We start from the raw sequence: 18,961 nt of genomic DNA, 5'->3' as shown, positions 1-18,961 counted from the left end.
CGACGCGAGCACGGCGACCGAGGCCTCCAGCCGTGTTGCCAGGCCAGCCCGCCACACACAGCAGCCTGCGGGTTGCCTACCCGACGCGCCGTGTTCCGGAGACTGGGAGGCCAGCCGTCTGATTCCGAACACTGCATCGTCACTCTGTCTCTCTCGCACCCCTCCTACGGACCGCCCCATGAGTGCGAGAGAGACAGAGCGACGAAAGCAGTGCTCGGAATCAGACGGCTGGCCCGCCTGGCCGTCCGACGTGGTGCTCGTACTTGCGCGCAGTGCTCCCCCAGCCAAGGCCGGACGATGCCTCTGCGCCACGCAGCCACGCAGCCACGCTCGGCCAGGAGTAAAGGACCATCGGTCTTGCCGAGCCCTGGCCAGCCCAGCCGGCCGGCCAGCCCGCAGGCTCCATCATTATTTTCTTTTTCCCGGCCATCCGCGCCCCGCGCCCCTTCGCCCCGACCGCGCGGCCACTGAACCAGGAACAGCGGTTGGCGTTGGCCCGCCTTTGCCGTTTGGCAGTCCCGGGAGGACCGGCCGTCCGCCACCTCGACGCGCTCCAAGAAGAGCGACGTGCGGCTCGACGAGCAGCTCGACGCCTGTCGCTCTGTCTCTCTCGCGCCGCCACGGGACGTCCCATGAGTGCGAGAGAGACAGCTCAGCTCATCGGCGGCGAAGGGACAGCTCGGCCACATCGCCGGCCACCGCGTCCCCTACACGTGGAGAGGCAGCCGCCTAGCGCCGACAATGGGGCCCTTGTGCGCGAGCGGACAGCCAGACGGACGGACAGACAGACGACGGACAGGCGGACGTAAATGAGAGCTCGGAGGTAGCGGGTCTCTGTCGCCGCGGACAGCCGGACAGCTCCATCTCTCCGAAACGGCGGAAGGCGCGACAGCCGACAGCACAGTCTGATTCCGAACAGCGTTTTCGTCGCTCTGTCTCTCTCTCGCACTCACCGGGCGTTCCGCAGTCCGTAGGGGTGCGAGAGAGACAGAGCGACGACGGCACTGCACTCGGAATCGGCATGCCGTCCGCCTCGCGACAGTCCGGAAACAAACGGCGGCGCGGCGCGGCGCGCTTAGCCCAGCACTTGTCGCTGCCTCGCCGCCGTTCTCCGGATGGGCGGGGAGGGGGAGGGGAGGGGGCTGACGAGGCAAATCCTCTGTTGATAGCGTTGCAGACGGGGCGCGAGGGGCAGCAGACTGATTCCGAGGGTCGTTTTCGTCACTCTGTCTCTCTCGCGCTCATGGGTCCCTGACGGTGCGAGAGAGACAGAGCGACGGAAGGGCAGGGCAGGCGGGCCGCGCGTGTGGCCGACACCCTCTGCCTGGATTGGACCCGTGACATGACACCCTCGTCCTCGTCAGCCCCGCCAAGGCCAGCACTGACGATGACGAGGCGCACACACACACGTAAAGGCCGCACGCGCAGCGAGATCTCGAATCCGAGCGGAATCGATCCTCTCGACACGACAGCCGTGGAAAGGGCACGCGCAGCGCGCCGAATCTGTGGGGCGTGTCACCCCGTCAGTGGGTTCGCCCATCTGTCTCATCGGGGGAGGGAATGGAATGGAATCTGTGATTCCAAATTAGTCCGCCGCGCGGCGCGGGAGTCGCATCCCTGTGACCCGCGGTGTCGTAGCTCTGTCTCTCTCGCGCCACTGGGAGAGGCAGCGACGTACACGCTGCTCGGAATCGCGCCGCTGGCACGGCGTCCCGGCTCGGCCCCGGCCCGGGGTCCCGCGCGACGCTGCGCGACGCTACACGCTGCGCTAGGCATTGAACTGGGTCACCTGGCGGCACGGCGGCACGGCGGCGCCTCAGAGGCTCACTCGCTCTCTGGCGGCGCTGCGCTTTCGGGACGCTCTCTGGATACGTCATAAGAATAGCGCCCCTCTGCCCCGCCCGCCCGCCCCGCCCCCGCCCCGCCCCGCCCCACCCCGCCCACCCCGCGGCGCCATTTTATAAATACGCGCACCCCGCTTGCCGAAAAAAGGGGGTCACGGTCGCCGAAATATACTGGCGTCCACGCACACGCGTGTTTCGTTCGAGATAGCAGCGCGGCGCCAGGACTAGGCCAGGCCAGGACCGCCGCGGTCTCGTCCCTCTCGCACTCACGGGACGTCCCGTCGGGGTGCGAGGGAGGCAGAGCGACGGAACGCTGCGAGGGATCGGAGTGAGGGCGAGCGGTGCCTCTCGGAGTCCAAGACTGAGTTAGGGGAAGGGCATCCGGAGGCAATGCGTTCAGAGGCAGATCGGATTCAGCAAGGAGTGTATGCACTCCTGCAAAGCGCGCTGCGGTGGAAAAACACTGCACACACACTGCCAAGCACCGTCCTCTGGCGGCACAGTCCGCGCAGGTCGTAGACCCCGCCGGCCGCCTGCACGGCCTCTCTCTCGCACTCACGGCGCGTCCCGTGAGGGTGCGACAGAGACGGGGCGACGCTGAATCGGCCAGCGGGCCGCACCGCGAGGGACTCGGCAAAGGCTGGTACCGACCGAGGCAAACCCACTCCAAACTAGATTGGGGGAACACGCTCACTCACACACAGCGCCAAGGTCAAGATCGGAACTGGTAGACCGACATTCTGGATGAAGCGAATAAATTAAGGCGAGGGAGTGAGAGAGTCGCCAGGCGAACGCGGCAAGCGGCCACACAATGGCTCAAGCTCGCCCTGCTGCTGGCCGACGGCGCCGACGGCATGAATGGAACATCGAGTCAAAGAGTCTCTGCTCCGGGAGTCCAGTCGTCGTCATGGCAACCGCCTTCGGCCGCCTTTGGCAAGAACGCGCACGTCCTCCTGCTTGCAGAGATCCGCCTCGCCGCCACGGAGAGCCTGGAGGAGGCCGTGGTGCCTCTGGAGCTGGAGCCGCGCGGACCGGCGGGCGACTCTTCCCTGCTCTTTCCGCCACAGCCCGAGAGGCACGCCGTCGAGGCCCAGGCTCCCTGTTGTTGTCGCGGACCCGGCGAGCCATCGCATCGCCGGAGCGGATCGGCGCGTCTCTTGCGGCAAAACCGGCTGATCAGGATCACGTGACTGTTCATGACCCAGTTGCGGATACGGCGGGGAAGGGGGGAAGGGGGCGGCCTGACATAACTTGAAAAAGCCAAGCGGGGCGCTGCGCGCTGCGCGACGCTCCGTGCGCCAGCCGCCTGTCTCTCTCGCACCCCTGCGGGACGCGCCGCGAGTGCGAGAGAGACACAGCGACTGGCCGATCAGGCGGCAGGTTCGCCTTGCCTTTTGCCGTGCGCGCCGTGCGCCGCCTTGCGCCTCCCAGGCAGGCCAAACAGAATAAATCATCAAGGAGTGAACACAAGGCGATAAGCAACTAGAGCGGCCTGGCTGTCCTGCCCGGCCTGGGGCGGGGAAAAATGCCGCTGGGTCCAGAGCCGGGCAGAATCCGGCGGGGATCCTGTCTCTGGTGGATCCTGCCTCAAAGCCCATACAGAGAATACACTAGCACTCGGCGAGTAGCACACCTCGGCACTGGGTGAACTTTCCAGCCAGACAGCACACAGCACCTACACTCGAAAAAGACATAGCGTGCCAAGTGTACCGAGTTCACTGCCAGCACATGATCATGAGAGTCACCGGCTCGCCTTGCCGGCCCTGCTGAACAGGGCGTCGTCGCTGTCTCCCTCGCGGCCCTACGGGACGCCCCGTGAGTGCGAGAGAGACGGAGCGACGAATCGGCCTGCAGGCCCCAAGGGCAGCCCGAGGGCCTGCGCGTCCTTGGCGGCCATGCCTTGGCCGTGCCTCGCCTTGCCATAACGCGCCTGTTGATGCAGAACGCTTGCAGCGTTGCCCGGCCCGACGTTGCCCACTCCTCCGTGACGGCACGGACGACATAGACGCGGCGCGACAACGTGGTCCTGGCGCGCTGGCGCCGTCCTTGGCGCAGCCACACGAGTAAACGCGCTGTCGAGCGATTCCCAATTCCGAACAACAGCGCTTTCGTCGCTCTCGCTCTGACGGGGTGTGTCCCGTGTGGGTGCGAGAGAGACAGAGCGACGGAGCAATGTTCGGAACCACCAGTCCGCTGCACGCACACCGGATGTGGCCCCGATGCAAGCGCGACCGCCAGTAACGCCGGTTCCACCAAAATAGATAGACCATGCCTGCGTTTGTGAACCGCCCAAAATTTGCCGCAGTGCTGGGCGACGTCCGCCCGGCCAGGTGGAGGCCGGGGCAGCGTTCACCAGCGCTTGAACCTCGAAACCGCGGCGCCGCGGCCGCGCTCTGCGACGGAAATCGAGAGTGCCCCGGCGCGGCGCGGCAAGGCGATCATTACATTCCAGAACGTCCTCGCTCACCGCTCCCGGACCTCCCGGACGAGCTCGCCCGGTGTCCTGGGTTTTTTCCTGCAGCCGCCCTGCGAAGGACAACTCCCGGGGGTGGGCGGCCGCGGCCATGGGCAGCCAATGGGCGACTGGGACTCGTTTTCAGGTTCAGGCGCTGCCGGGGCCTTGTCAGGGCCTCGCCGGCCGGCCCGGCCGAGCCTTGTCGTCGGGGAGGTCAAGTCAGCTGGGCGCAGGGCGGCAGGGCGGCAGAGCGGCAGGGCGTGGCGGCGGCGCGACGGTGACGCCGGTCGGCTGTTTGTGTCCGGCCGGCCGGTTCGTTCATTTGGGATGCGGAAGGGAGTGGCGGGCGACGCGGCGACGCGGTCGATATGCCCAGCCGTCACTCTGGCGGGGAACGGCAACGCGACGGCGCCGCGTCGCCCAGCAGACTGATTCCGAGAGTCGTTTTCATCGCTCCGTCTCGCTTGCACGTTGACGGCACACGCCGTGAGTGCGAGAGACACGGTGCGACGAAAACGACTCTCGGAGTCAATCTGCAGATAGACTTACGTCGCCAAGACAGGCTCGTGTCGCCCAGCGCACCGTCGCCCACCTGCTGTTGCGCGGCTTGCGGCTCGCGGCCTGCACCGCGACGCGGCGACGCAGTCAGCTGTTGAATGGCGGGCGCGTGTTTACCCAGGTGCGCGTCAAGCCGCGGTGCGCGGTGCGCCGCCGGTGCACTTTCCCCCCAAACGTTAGCGCGTCGGCGTCGACGTCCGCGTGCTAAATCTCGGCCCGCTTGGCCGTGCCCGTGACGCCACGCGACGCCACGACGCCCAGATGGCCGTCAGCTGTTCGCGCGGACAAAGACTCGCAGGCGGCGGCGCGGCGGCGATCCAGGCAGGCCCCGGGCTTGGGGCTTAGAGCTTCGAAGGGTCCGTGTGTTTCTTTGCTTTCCCTATCGCGCCGTCCTGCACGTCCTGCACGTCCTGTCACTGGACGCAGCGCGCCCGGCCGGCCAGTCCTCTCCCTGTCCCCATCGGCGCAGCAGCGCAGCAGCGCGCAGCAGGTCGTCGACGTCGTCGTCTTGAATCCGTGGCGTCGCGGCGCCGCGGACTGAGGGTCATTGCTCGACCCGCGGCGCCGCAACGGGCGTCGCCAAACTCACACAAAACACTGACACTACACTGGCGTCGCACACGCGTCGCGTCGCGTCGCGGCGGGCACGCGTGCCGCGGGGCGCGTGAACGCACGGTCGCACGGCACGCCAGGCCACGGGGCACTGAAGGAGCGACTGCCTGGCTGCCTTGCCTGGCCTGGCGGTGCTGGTGCTGGCACAGCCAGGGCACAGCCTGCCTCGGCCTGCCTCGGCCCGCCTGGCACAAGGCGTGCTGGGCGTGCTGGCGGCGTGGCGGCGCGTAGCGGGCGCGGCGGCGTGGCGTAAGCGGCGAGGGCCCCTGCCCCCGCCACGCCCCCCTCCACCCGACCGCGGCGCGGCCACGGTCCCCTCGAGCACCGCGCGGCGCCGCGCCCGGCCCGGTACGGCGGCACGGCGGCACGGCGTCGAGGTGGCCGTGCCGTCGATACACCTTGCGCCGAGTCCACCGTGCCGTGCGCCCCCGTGCAGGGCCCCGGGCAGGTCCCCGGCGGGGCCGTGGACGCGAAGGTGCCCCGCCGCGACATCGTCGCCCACCTGGCGGCCTACGTGTCGTTGACGAGCAGGCCGACGGTGCGCCGCGGCTCGCACTACCTGTTGAGCGCCGCAGTGGACCGTGGACCAGCCGGCCGGCCCCGCTGACGAGGGCATTGCAGCCTGCAGGGAGACTCCGACGTCCTCGTTGCTCTGAAAGTAGTGACTTTTGCTGACTTTGGGCGGCCACTAAGCCCAATCTAGCTTTGATTCAAGGCCTCCCTCGACGCCCTGGTACTCTAAGGACTCTACTCTTTCATGGCCCGCCTCGGGAACGACTTAACAACCTCAAACAGTTTCGGAGCATCGGGATCGCAAAGTTGTCCAAAAAGTGACTGTATCGCTGAAAATGGTGACTTTTGCGGAGGTCCTCTCTTTCATCGGCCGGCAGCGCCCGGGAGTAGGTTGGGCTGCCTAGGCACCGAGGGGCTTCTCGGAGGCGGCCGGGTCGCGGACTCGGTCGGAGTGGAAGGGGAGGGAAGATGAGAGTGCTGAGGCAGCGTGGCGCGTTGCAGAGTCGCCGAGTCGCAACGAAGTGAGCTTGATTGGACGGCGGCGTCTCATTCCGTTCGGACTGAGGCAGTGCTCTGGCAGTGTGGCAGTGCTGTGGCAGGGCGAGCTTGTCGTGTCGCAGCGCAGCGGGGACAAGGTCGCCGGCGGCCACAAAAAGCAATCCGGCGTGCATGCCGTGCTACGGACACGCGGGAGCACTTCTTGCCCTCCCCTGTGCTCCGCCGTGCTCCGCCGTGCTCCGCGGCCCTGCAGCGCGTTCCTGGAATCCTCCGGGGCCGTGGCGGGGCGGTGCCGGCGCAGCCCCTGGAATGGCTCAGCTGGCATGACATGGGCGCCGTGTCCTTGGCCGCCGCGACCTTGCAGCGCCGCGCCACCGCGCCGGCACCACCCCGAGCCCCGGGCCCCGGGCCCCGGGCAGTAAACGGAGGGCGGCGGGATGACTTTTGCATTACCCTGTACCTTCGCGGAGCCTTCGCGGAACCACCACCGCCGCGCCGCGAAAGGCTGGCCTGGCCCGCTGGCGGTTAGAGGGGAGGGGGGAGTCGGGACTCCAATAGCGCTTACCTTGCATCCGCACCTCCTCTGGCCGTCGCCGTCCATGGTGGCGACCTGCAACACGAGCAAAGCGAGTGTAAAAAGTGGCGAACTGGCGGCAGCGTGAAGGTGACGGTGATGTCGAGGGGGAGCGGTGCGGGTGCAGATGGAGGCAGCAACACGGGGGGTCACGTAGGGGTGCTTGGTAAGCCACTCAGGGCAGGTCACGTGAGGTGCAAGGTAAGCCGAGCATGGTAAGTCAACCGGGGTTAGTCACGCCACACGGTAAGCCATGGGGATGGGGTAAGTCATGCAGGGGACGGTGCAGGTGGGAAGCCACGGTCCGATGTTGGTAAGCCATCGGGAGTCACGGGGTGCAAGGTAAGCCAGCAGGTAAGTCAACGGTGTCAGCCACAGGTAAGCATGCAGGGCGGATGGAAGTCAGCGGGGTAAGTCAGCGTGGGAAGCCACAGTCGCGATGTATGGTAAGTCATGCAGGGTAAGTAACGCAGGGTAAGTCATGCAGGGCGGACGGTCAGACACGCGAGGTAAGTCACGCGGCGGCGCACGGCTGGCCCAGGTGCAGGCAGCGCCCTGGCGGTAGGCAAGCTAACGAGCACCGATGTCGGCAGTATTGGCCGTCACGCAGGCGGACAGGCGGACGCAGCTGGCTTGCCACGGCCCTAGCCAGGAGGGTGAGAGAGAAAGAGATAGAGGGGTAGTCTTGGTCGGGGCCGAAGCGCCAGGGCCAGGACCTCGCTTCACTGGCTTCAAAGCAGCAGGCCCTGCCGCCCGGCCGCACTCCCCTCTGATTTCCACCGCCTCAAAGACGCCAAGACATCAAGGGAATGGCGCTTCGATTCCCGGCAGCTTCCCGCGCTCCAAAGTCGCACGCGCCGAGGGCTGCGGACGGACTCCGAGAGTCGCCCTCGTCGCTCTGTCTCTGTCGCAATGGTGGGGCGTCGCGCGCAGGTGCGAGAGAGACAGAGCGACTCTCGGACTCAGTCTGCAGGGAGGAGCTGCGGAACGAGGCGAGCGAGGGCCGAGGGAGATACGATACGACCCCCACTGGAAAGCAGTGCCTTCACAAAGGGGGTGCCGACAGGCGGACAGACCGACAGGCAGACAGGCAGGCCGACTCACGGAAGAGCAGCTTATGCACCTGCCCAATCAGCTCCAGATCCACGGAGCGGTTGGAGCGGCCGAGCGGCCAGGGACGCCGGCCCTCAGAGAAACTAGAGAAACGAGACAAAGCGGCATTCGCGAAGCGGAGCCGGACGGGGTTCTGCGAGCGGCACGGCGGCGATTGGCCTTTGTTCGGGAAGGGGCGCGGCGGCTCCACGCGGGGCGAAACATCGCACCCGCCTCAATGGGGCACCGACAAGGGCACCGACGGGGCACCGCGCGCACTGGGGCCATTCCAGGATGCAAACCGTCACGCAGTTCCCGTCGAAATGAAACCACCTGCTTTTGGAACATGCTTCGGGGCGTTTTGCCGGGCTGCCTGCCGCATCGACCCGACCCCGAATTCCCTCCTCGGTACATCTCTGTCCGCTTGGCCCGCCACGGCCCGCCACGGCCCGGCTTGCCCCAGTCCCGCCTCGTCCTCGGCAAGGGCCGCGCGCCTTATCAAGGGTTTAGCAGTACAGTGGTGGCACGGCACGGCACGGCGCGGACCAGGCGCGGATCCAGGGGAGGGCGAGGGGGCGGCCAAGCTGCCTGGTAGTTAGGCAAAAAGCCGCACTTTGCCCCTGTAAGTAGGCAACTTTCACGCCCCCCACCCCCCTGGAGCCGTCTCCTCGGCCGGACCCACTTTCAACTTCGGCAGAAGCAGCCGACACGACACGCCACGCCACCAGATAACGCGACGCGCATTGAACCTCTTGGGCATTTTTCGCGCGGCGCGGGTTCAACTCCGGCCGTCTCTTCCTTTCGTTTCCCCGCACCTGACGGCCTGGCAGGCTCGGATTTCCTTTTTCCTCAACGTGGCGGCCGATACAGGCGCACAGAGGCACACGTGGCCGGCCGCGACTTTCTTTCGATTAGATAGAGTTAATTAAATTCCGGCACGGCACTGAGGCCATGCTGCCATGCTGCCAGGCTGAGGCACTGCACATGACGTGCCCCGGGCTGCGCGCTGCGCGCTGCGAGTGGGTTGGCAGTCGGTGCTGTTCGCGCCGTTGCGAGGGTTGCGCTGTCCGCGGTCGTCCGGACACCGCCCCCTCCGCTCCACTGCATGCGGGGGCCGCGTCCGTCGTCAGGGAAGCTCGCCGTCATCATCCGTTCGATGCCGGAGCCCGGAGTGTTGCGCCCTTTCCGGCCTGCTGGTTGGCGCTTTACCTGCTGATAGTTGACCGCGCTGCTGCTCATGGTGTTATCGTGCGTTAATCCAAACAGGCACGCGTGGGAACCACGCCGGCGTCACGGCGCCGTCACGCCGCGGACACGCAGGGAGCGCTCGCCGCCAGCCGCATAGGGCCAAGAGCTAGGGGTGCCCCGCGCCGCGCCGCGCGCCGCCAAGGGGGTAGTCGGGGTGCCCCTCGTCCGAACACGCCGCGAAGGAGCGCGCCCGGGGACGTCTGCCGACTCACTGGACCGTAGGACCGTAGGGCCGTACCCAGACGTCGCTCATCGCATGGCCCGACGCCCGGCGCCCCGCGCCCCGCCATGGCAGCGCCGTCGCGAGCAGCGGAGCAGCGTACGCCGGCCGCCCCGGCCGCCCCGCACCGAGCAGCGTCGCGACGCCCGCTGTGCATGCGCCGGCGACGCAACGCCACGCCCTCGACAGCGCGCCGAGCCAGCCGAGCGGCCCGCGCCAGGGCTTTCGTCGCTCTGTCTCTCTCGCGCGCCTTCGGGACGCCCCATGTGTGCGAGAGAGACAGAGCGACGCAAAGCGACGGCGGCCCCGGCTGGAGGGAGCGGATTGGAACCGTCCCCCCGCTGTGACCGCGGACATCGGGGGATGACCAGCACGCCGGCGGCTGGTGCCACATGGCGATCCACAGCGGGCTGCAGCGACGGCAACCTGCTCGATCGAGGCTCGGAGCATGCAAGGTGCCTGCTGGGGGCGCCGGGGTGGGGGTGAGGCAGGGTGAGGCCCCAGCCCGGCGCCCCCGTGGGGCCCTGCTCGGCCTGCTAGGCCTCAGGCCGTGCGGTGGAGTGGAGCGCGCTGTAGCCCCGGGCCTCGTGGCCCTAATGGCAGCGGCAGCCCTCATTTTGTTTAGAAGGCAGTTTCCATGGCGACTCAATTCGCGCCAGTGACGGGAGAGCGAGAGAGAGAGAGGGAAGGACGCTTTCAATAAGCCTAATCAGTCGGCGGCGGCAACGGCAGGCGTGGCACGGCGTGGCAGGGCGCAGGCGCAGGGCACGGCGCAGCCCGGGCTTTCTGGCCTAGCCGCCCAGCCCAGTGAGTGGCATCACACCAGCGGTCGCCAACCGCTCCGCCCGCTCCACCCTGCCAGCCAATCACGTGCCTCCCTTCCGAATTGCTGTCAATAAGCCCGGCTTTCAACATTTAATCCCTCCTCTGTTTGTATCCCGTTCCAATTCGGCCACCGCGGGTGCGAACTTAGCAGGCCCTCAAAATACGAAATCCCGTTCTGTTTTCTCCCAGGCGCCACGGCGCGCCACGGGCTCCACGCGGGCATGCGGGCAACGAGTCCAATATAATAGATTGGGCTGCGCCGCATGGCTCCGCATGGTTCGCCGCGCCACGCCGCGCCATGGCCGGCAGAATAGAACGGAAAGCGAGCGGCACTTGGCTGACTTGGCGCGGCGGCAGCGCGGCGTTCGCCCTTTGAGGGCTGCCGAGCGAATCCGAAGAGTCGTCACGTCTCTCTCGCACACCGCCGGTGCGCCCCATGAGTGCGACAGAGCGAGGGCGACGGAGAGGCCCTTCGGAGTGAGCCTGCCGCCGGTCGCAAACATGCCCTTGATGGCCGCGGCCGCGAGCGAACAGCACATCAAGCTGGCCGTGGGGCTGGCCGCGGACTCGTGGACTGGCCGTGGGCCGGGTACCTATGGCAACGGGCCTCGTCGCGCACGTGCCGCGGTGCCGCCGTGCCGCCCTCCCCGACGTGGCGGTACGTAATCCTGCCGCCGGTAATCCGCAGCCGCGGCCCTCGGCGCCGAGCGGCCCGCGTGGCGCGGTCGCGAGAACGTCGCTCTGTCTCTCTCGCTCCCCCACGGGCCGCCCCGTCAGTGCGACAGAGACAGCAGCAGCGAAACGATCCTTCGGACTCATTGGACAGATAAAGCGGCGAGGAGTTTTCGGCAGCCACGGTCAAAGTTGGCCCCGTTTGAGGAGCTGTCCGTCAGACGCGGAACGGCGGTGTGGTGACGGTATGGAGGCGGCGGCGGTGCTGATCCTAGGACAAACAAACCCCCTTCCCCTTTCCTCTGCTTTGTAGCCGAGAGGCAACTTTTCTTATCTTTAATTCACTGATGAGGGGACTCCCCGCCCCACGCCCCTGCCTTTGACGCGGTCCTACGTAATGAATGATGCCCCCTAAACGACGCGACATGACTCAACTTTAAAAGGCGAGGTTTGTCCTCGTTAGGGACCGAAAATTTAACGTCATTGTTACACAGCGCTCTCGCTCTGCTGCCGGCGGTCACAAAAAGTTTGCAATAATAGGAATTAATCCGAGGGAAATGTGTCTCATAGAACGGTGGTGGTTTTCCGATGGCCAGCGAGCGGGCAGCAGGAACACTGGTAAAACAAAGGCATAAAAATTACGCCCTTAAGGGCATAAATACTCTTTTACGCCCTTGCAAGGGCATAAATCGTTTATGCCCTTGGGAAGGGCGTAAATGGTATAGGAATTTCAAGCAAAATTTTAATGCCCTTCCCAAAGGCATTAACGATTTATACCCTTTAAGGGCGTAAATCGTTTACGCCCTTTAAGGGCATAATTTTAATGCCTTTCTTTCACCAGTGAAACTGCGGCGGGGCGACCACCACTGCGCTCCCATATGCATTCCCACAGCCACTGCCGCGCTCCCTGCGGTAAACTCCACCAATCCAATCGCAACCGGCCAGCCCGCCCAGCCCGCAGGCCACGGATTCGGCATTCGGACTGAGCTTTCGTCGCGCTGTCTCGCTTGCACGCACACACACGCGACGTCGCAGAGGTGCGGTAGAGAGAGAGGGAAGCTCGGGTTCGGAAGCAGCCCGGCCCATTAGCCACACGCGGCGCACCATCAAGTGTTTTTCGTTGATAAATTTTTGTTTATGAAGGTAGGCAGCCAGGATGCGATACCGGGCGGCCCTGCAAACCTCGGCTATCGTTTCTCCGGTTGCGGGAAGCTACACGCAACCACGCCGCTACCGGACAGGCGTTTCGGCGCGAGGCTCTGGTTCGCCACGCCAAATCGATGCTCGCTCGACGCCGCGCTCGAGGACCGGCCAATAGGACCGGCCAATGGGCCGCGCGACTAATCATTTTCTTTCGGCAGATCCCGAACCTCGATCGTAAAGCCCGAGTGGCGCTCCGTCGCCCTGCCTCTCTCGCACCAGTCGGGACAGCCCGCGAGTGCGAGAGAGACAGAGCCTTTTGCTCCGCGTAGCTCCGCGCACCGGCCTGCCGAATAAAGCACTCCTGCCAGATAAGATGCCGCCTCTATCGCCGGCGTGGCCGCGAGCGTGGCCGGCCAGTAACTGGGTCAGGCTGCACTATGCACCATGCCGATCAGCGTTCGACGGGGCGCCGTCGAGACGGTTGGGGTGTCGACGACGACGACGAGGGTAGGCGCGGCCAGCAAGCCCATTCGGAACAGCGTTCTGTCTCTCTCTTACTCATGGGGAATTCCGTAGAGAAGCGAGAGAGAGAGAGAGAGAGAGAGAGAGAGAGAGAGAGAGAGAGAGAGAGAGAGAGGCAAAACGCTGCGCAGGACCGCTCTCCAGAAGGGAGGGACCATGGCGTTGTGCAAGCAAGCCGGGCCGCGTGACCCGGCCTGGCGCACGTGCGTCGCGCTGCCCGCTGCCCGCTACTGCTCGTTACCCCCTACCCGCTCACGTGGACGAGTACCACGCATCCCCCTCTCCAGCCGGCTCCGCGTTTCAGCCAGCGCCTCGGACGGCGCGGGGCTAGGCTGGGGCTGGGCTAAAGCCCCCCGGCAGCCCTTAATGGTAATGGTAATGGCAGGGTAGGCCGCCGAGGCGCCGTCGCGCACCGCTGCGTTGAGAGCCGGCGGTTGCCTACCCGCACGGCGCTCTCGGCCCGCGACCAAAACAAAGACCAGGGGAAGGCGCGCGCTGCGAGGCGCCGCGAGGGGAAAGGGGGAGGGGGCAATTTGTTCCCCGCCGAGCCTGGAGGGTGGAGGGCAGGCCCCATTATAAGGCATCGGTCGGCACATGCTCTGAGCGTCCCGAAGTAGGGGGCAGATTTGGCCATTGTGTTCCAAAGCCACTTGGCAGCGCTCCCCCTCGTCCCCGCCCCGTTCCCTCCACTTGTAGTACGTCTCGTCGTCTCGGCGACAACACGGGGCCGTCTAGAGGCCGCCTCGGCCGCCTCCCTCATCCCCGCGCTCCACGTCAACCACCCCGCCGCCCACCCCTCCCGCTGGCCGCCTCGGTGCCCGCCGTGCCCGCCACCCTCCCTCCCCCAGGCCACCCACACCCACCCGCCGGCCAGCAGCACCAGCAGCCGGCCCGCCCTGCCCGCCAACAAAGGCGCTCGTTTTTTCCAGCCCGCTTGACACAAACAGATTCGCGCACCTGCCGTTCCAGCCGGTCGACATGGACGCGCGAATGAACGCTTCTTTTCCAGCCCCGCCGTTTTAATCAGTCCCGCCGAGGAGGCCTCCGCAGGGGGAGGGGGAGGGTGGAGGAGCTCTGCAGCTTGTTAATAGTGTACGCCCGCGGGGATCATTTTGTTCGGGGAGTTTCGGGGAAGGGGTGGGGAACTTCCCTCCACAGGTTCCTAGAACCCAGCGGGCACGGCGAGAGCGCACAGCGCGCCATGCCGCGGGGTTTCCCTGAAACGCGCCCCCACCCCTTTTTCCCGCTTTTAATTTGCAGCACCGTCTTTGTCGTTTTTGCGGTGGCGGAACACGCGCCCAATCAGCGACGTGTTTGGCGATAAATAATGGCGGGCTATTACGAGGCGTCGCGCTCCAGCCGCGCCATTCCGTCGCTCTGTCTCCCTCGCACCCCCTTCGGAGCGCCCCGTGAGTGCGACAGAGACAGAGCGACGAACCGATCCTTCGCGGAATCAAGCGGCAGGCAAAGGGCCGGACACGCACGCTGCTGGAAGTCTTGGAGTGACGTCACGGTCTCGGCGTGTCACGCTAGTCACTGTTGTTGCAGCCGGCTATCCTTGGTGATAAGGCAACGTGGCCCCAGAACAGTGACACACGAACCCGCGCGAACACGTGCAAAGCGAACCACCATGGCACCCATGGCACCAGACTGAACGACGGCCGTCTTTTCGGCCTCCACCACGACCACGCCGCCATGCTGCCGTCGGCGCGCCACAGACCTCGTGACCCACAGCCCCACAGGCCACAGGCGGCGTCTAGCGGCGTCTGCCGCCCTCCTGGCCTTCGAGACGGTCGTCCTTTCGCGCCCGGCCCGAGGCCCGGCCCGGCCGCCCGGCCCACCACCGTGGGGATCAAGCTGTTGGCTTCAAGGTGACGGCACCACGCTCATGCTCACAGGGGCAGCCAAGCGCCCCGCGCCGAGTCCGCGCTCCGCGCCACCCTGGGCTTCTTTGTCCTTCCCGCTCCGTCGCGCTCCGTCCACTCACCGTGTCCCTCCTGAGCGCGGCGATGGCCCGGGCGCGGGCGTACAGCTCCTCCTTGAACTGCTGTGTGTCCTCATCGTCGTCGGCGTCGTCGCGGACCTCCCCGGACTCCTCCGGGTCCCTGCTCGAGGCCGGGCCCATGGTTTCCGGTGCCGGCGCTGCGAGCCTGGCGGCAAGCCTGGCGCGCGGGGCGCTTCGGCGGCGCGGGTAGCGCGCGGCCCGCGGTTGACGGGGGCCTCGGTGCGGGCCTCGGCAGTGTCCTCCGGGGGGCTGCTGTGCCCCTCGGTGTCCGGGCGGGGTGGGGCGGGGCGGTCGGCCTGCCTAGGGCAGCCTAGGGCAGCCTAGGGCCTGGCCGCCGTACGGAACGGCCTCCGCGCCACTGCCACGGCACCACTGCCTCGGCACCACTGCCTTGCAAGTCCTCTCCTTTCACTGCGACGACCCGACCCTGCGCCGCCACAGCCGCCACCCCGTGCCGCGCCACCCCCGCCACCTCGCCAGCTGACGCCATGCCGCGCTGTGCCGTGGCCGTGCCGCCGTGCCACCCGCTGGCTGCCTGGCCGTCCTGGCCCGAGCGCGAACCGCGAACCCCGAACCGCCCCGACGAGCCCTTAGCCTCCGAGCCGAGCCTAGCCTCGCTCCGAGCCGAGCGCGGCAGCGCGGCGGGCCCCGAAAGGGGTGGCGGCCCGATCAATACTGCCCCTTCGCCGCCAGGACTAACCCGGCCCGGCCGCCCCCGGCCTGCGCGCCGCGCGCCACCGACGGACTCCAACGCGGACGCCCCCGCGTTCACCGCGCACGCAGCCCGTCGCTGGTTTTCCCTTGTTCCAGCTCCAGACCGAGAGGCGGCAGTGGCGCCAAGTTTCAAACCGCGGCGGCCGATTGACCCGGAAAAACATGTCTACTTATTTTCTCTCGAGGACTCACAGATACACAGGATTTTGGAATAATGAGCGTGGCAAAAATTTAAACAATGTTTTATTTTATTTTTGCATGATTGTGTATGACTTTATGGCAATGGGTAATGGGAATGGGCAGTTGCTATAATATCTCAGTTTGAAGTTTACATAGTTTCTAGAGACCCCAGTCGACACATTATTTCCTCTCTGTCGTCTCGAGTCATTTTGTCCCCAAGTAGATGGTTGAGGGTAACACTACTAGGTATCTTAAATGATTGTTTTGCATCTTTAAACATTCTCCAGAGAGCCAAACTTTCTTCATGTTGGTCCCTATCCAACAGGAAGCGAGCAAAGTATAAGATAATCTCAGTGTCACCTGCAACAAAATATTTTTTTTTAATTTCTTTTTTTTTTTTTTTTGAAAAGAAAAAACAATAAAAAATATTGAAACGTGGCATCATACCATCATTCCAAGTAAGGGCTCTTTGAAAGCAAGCTATAGAATCATCATCAAATTTTCTGCTTGCATTCAACAATGCTTTGTGCAAGAACACTCGAGCAAGCAATGCCCTTGCCATGGAAAGAGTTTTATTGCATGTTTCCTTTGACTTGTTTAGTTTGTCCACCAAGCCTTGTAACAACCTTGCACATCTACAACAATAAAAAAAATGCTTGATAAACGAGCCAAACAATCAGTCTAATCCATAACTAAAAATGTCCAGGATCCCAGATCACCTGTTCAGTATTTCGGAAACATCAGACGACTTTTGCAAATCCTTTACTTCACCAAGCAACATCAAGGCAATGACATCCTCGCTGAGAACACTTAAATCACATCTGGTGGACTCAACTGAAAATATTTGAGAAATGGATAATAAAATTGAGTCAATGAGAAATAACTTGAAACATGTAAGTATAACTACCCAGGTCCAATCTGGTTGAGTGAAACTGCAAAGCAGCCTCACACAATCTCTCTGCATCATCAATGCAGTGAGCTTCCAAGAGTGCGCAAGTGGCATCATGAAGGAGTTCTAATAATTTCCTGACAGATGAGTCCTCTGTACAAGCTGCATCATCCATTAGTGAACGTTTCAGGTACACAAGTTCCAAAAATTTTCAGCTGCTTCCTTTGGTTGCTGCAAAAAAAAAAAAAAAATCAATGAGTGCCTATTCCATTCAGTACAAAGTTACTTATTGTAGTGTCTTCACCTCTGCAGAAAAGTGGGCCATTGCAATAGTTTGTAAAACATATTCAGCACTGATTTCAGGTTGATGATGCACACTGAGCAAAAGCCGTTGTTGAATGCCAGCCAGGGGTGAGACGAGTTTTGGTTTAACTGCCTGTTTGGCTGTTAAACACTGAATAAAGTACACATGTCAGATGGATAGAAAATGCAAAATAACTTTACACAAAAAAGCAGTGCCAGTAAACTCACATCAAAGAGTAGATTCAACACATCAATTTGATGTTTGAATTTTCCAAGCTTCTGATAAGCACTTGCAATGAGGAAAGCACACAGTGGTAACTGTACTTCTTTGTGTTTATACTGAACAGATTGAAGAATTTCAAGCGCGACAGAGGCTTTTTCCTGAGAGAGCAAAATTTGCCCTTCCAATGTTTTGGAACGTGCTTGCATCAAGAAACTAGTACCAGACATAAGGGCACGCTGAAGATGGTACAAACTTGCATCAGGGTTCCCAATATTAAAATTGGCCAATGCTGAAAGTTTTTTAATTTAAAATTAATCTTTTAACTAAGATTATGTAGAGTAAATTATTATTAAATTTCAATCATGATGGGAAGATCTTACCATGCAGATAATGATGTATAAATGGTAAAACTAAACTGTTACGATCTATTAAATTAAGATACTGTAATGCTTTTGAACTGTTTTCATTGAGCATATCGGAGTTACATCTAAGGCAAAATACTGCTACTGTGCTCAAAAGGGTTTCAGAGATGGTTGTAAAGCTGGTCTCACTTAAAAATTCAGCAATTTCTTTCCATCCAAATTTTAGAAGAATTTCAAAATTTGAAGAGTTTGTAATCTCTGGATAGAAGCAGAAAAATTAAATTTGAAATGCAAAATGTTTGAGGTTGTACTTGCGCAACAACTTACCATAAGATAAATGTAGCTTTACTTGAGGTAGAATATCAATAAGACTAAGAATCATTTCTTGAAATTCAGCATCTTTATCCTGCAGGGTTTCATAGTTATCTAAGAAGGATAAAATACCTAAACAGACAATCTCTAAAAATAGTTGTGTTTGTGTTGATGTGAGCTTTGGAAGACAAGAAATCACATCTTTAACAGCATCAATGAAATAAGTTTCAATTGGCTCATATGATCGTACTGTAGGTTTACGTCCTCCAAATGACTTTCTTACTGGATAAGACAAATGCAAAGAAGGCTGTGTTAGAAATAATTCTATCAGACACATTGATCAAATTGAAAATAATGTGAATGGATCTGAGTCACCTGTGTTGAGCGAATAAATAGCTGCATTGATAATTTCTCTCTGATAGGACTGTTGATCACATGGGTCCACTTTCATGGCACCCCACCACATTACATTGCAGGTTACGGAGAGAACCAAGTCTAGCGGTAATTTAGAGCAAACATGTTGACAGCGCACACGACTATGTAGGTCAATAATCTCACGATAACTCTTTGCCCAGTTTCTCGAAACAGTTTCTTCAGTTCCCGATTCCCAATCTTGTCTCTGCGAAAAAATAATAAGTTGTAAACCATTTTAAGGAAACCTTAAAATACATTCAAAAGGGGGATTACCAGCTGATCACAAACGAAGAGATTATTTTCTATCGCCAAGACCAAAGCATGTCGACCACTGTCATTTGCATCCTCCTTCAGTAATATTTTTTCTTGTTTCTTGCGAAGAGCAGCAGAACAAGCACTGTATTTTCCTTCCCGAAACAATTTCTGCCACAAGTCCACTGATGCCATGACAACCACTGTGTGGCGACGACGTGAAGAAACAAACCTCGCTGAAGAAATTATGAAATCAATCCTGAAATTAGTTTAAAATTTAAGACAAACTCTGTTTATTGAACCGGCATTCAAATCATAACAAACACACTTGTTGTTGTTTTTGTTTTTGTTTTTTCTAGAGCCAGGCTGGCCAAACTCAACATAGTATGATTTTATGTAAACTGTTGTTTTAAAATAGAATCATTCAGACGTAGATTCTGTTTTACATCAAAAACTTCTCTATCTGAAAAATTCACTTGAATAATTCCATTTTTATCAAGCAGAAGCTGATTTGGGTGGGCCGTTATTTGC

General features: G+C 61.4%; 2 protein-coding genes across 8 annotated transcripts in view; both read right to left on the bottom strand.

The window, feature by feature from the left end:
• Nucleotides 1-14,924, bottom strand: part of LOC117652146 (monocarboxylate transporter 3) — a 37,030-nt gene extending 22,106 nt beyond the window's left edge. For 4 of the 7 annotated variants that reach the window (XM_034396827.1, XM_034396829.1, XM_034396833.1 and 1 more), the window contains exons 1-2: nt 14,764-14,924; nt 7,046-7,090 (exon numbers count right to left, since the gene is read on the bottom strand). In XM_034396827.1, the coding sequence (XP_034252718.1) occupies nt 7,046-7,090; nt 14,764-14,901 (183 nt within the window). In that variant the 5' untranslated portion in view covers nt 14,902-14,924. Of the gene's footprint in view, nt 1-5,446; nt 5,568-7,045; nt 7,091-9,355; nt 9,560-14,763 lie in introns of those variants that run through there. The other 3 variants (XM_034396830.1, XM_034396832.1, XM_034396831.1) reach the window with 3 other exon arrangements.
• Nucleotides 14,925-15,721: 797 nt separating this feature from the next.
• LOC117652413 lies at nt 15,722-18,689 on the bottom strand. Its single transcript, XM_034397305.1, has 11 exons — nt 18,452-18,689; nt 18,140-18,383; nt 17,780-18,046; nt 17,471-17,710; nt 17,096-17,379; nt 16,869-17,018; nt 16,759-16,795; nt 16,583-16,726; nt 16,395-16,509; nt 16,123-16,310; nt 15,722-16,035 (listed from the first exon to the last, which is right to left on the bottom strand). Exons 1-11 carry the CDS (start codon nt 18,623-18,625, stop codon nt 15,824-15,826), a joined length of 2,055 nt encoding a protein of 684 aa, XP_034253196.1. The 5' UTR covers nt 18,626-18,689; the 3' UTR covers nt 15,722-15,823.
• Between the last annotated feature and the right edge of the window lie 272 nt (nt 18,690-18,961).

Source organism: Thrips palmi, unplaced genomic scaffold (assembly GCF_012932325.1).
Source record: "Thrips palmi isolate BJ-2018 unplaced genomic scaffold, TpBJ-2018v1 HiC_scaffold_7, whole genome shotgun sequence".
Classification (NCBI taxonomy): domain Eukaryota; kingdom Metazoa; phylum Arthropoda; class Insecta; order Thysanoptera; family Thripidae; genus Thrips; species Thrips palmi.
Note: the sequence above shows the minus strand (reverse complement) of the source record. Positions and strands in the feature narration are given on the sequence as shown.

Coding starts and splice junctions, on each gene's coding strand:
- LOC117652413 (XM_034397305.1), bottom strand. CDS start 18,625: ATGGCATCAGTGGACTTGTGGCAGAAATTGTTTCGGGAAGGAAAATAC. Junction 18,047..18,139: donor TATTTATTCGCTCAACACAG/GTGACTCAGATC, acceptor TGTCTTATCCAG/TAAGAAAGTCATTTGGAGGA. Junction 17,711..17,779: donor AAAGCTACATTTATCTTATG/GTAAGTTGTTGC, acceptor GCTTCTATCCAG/AGATTACAAACTCTTCAAAT.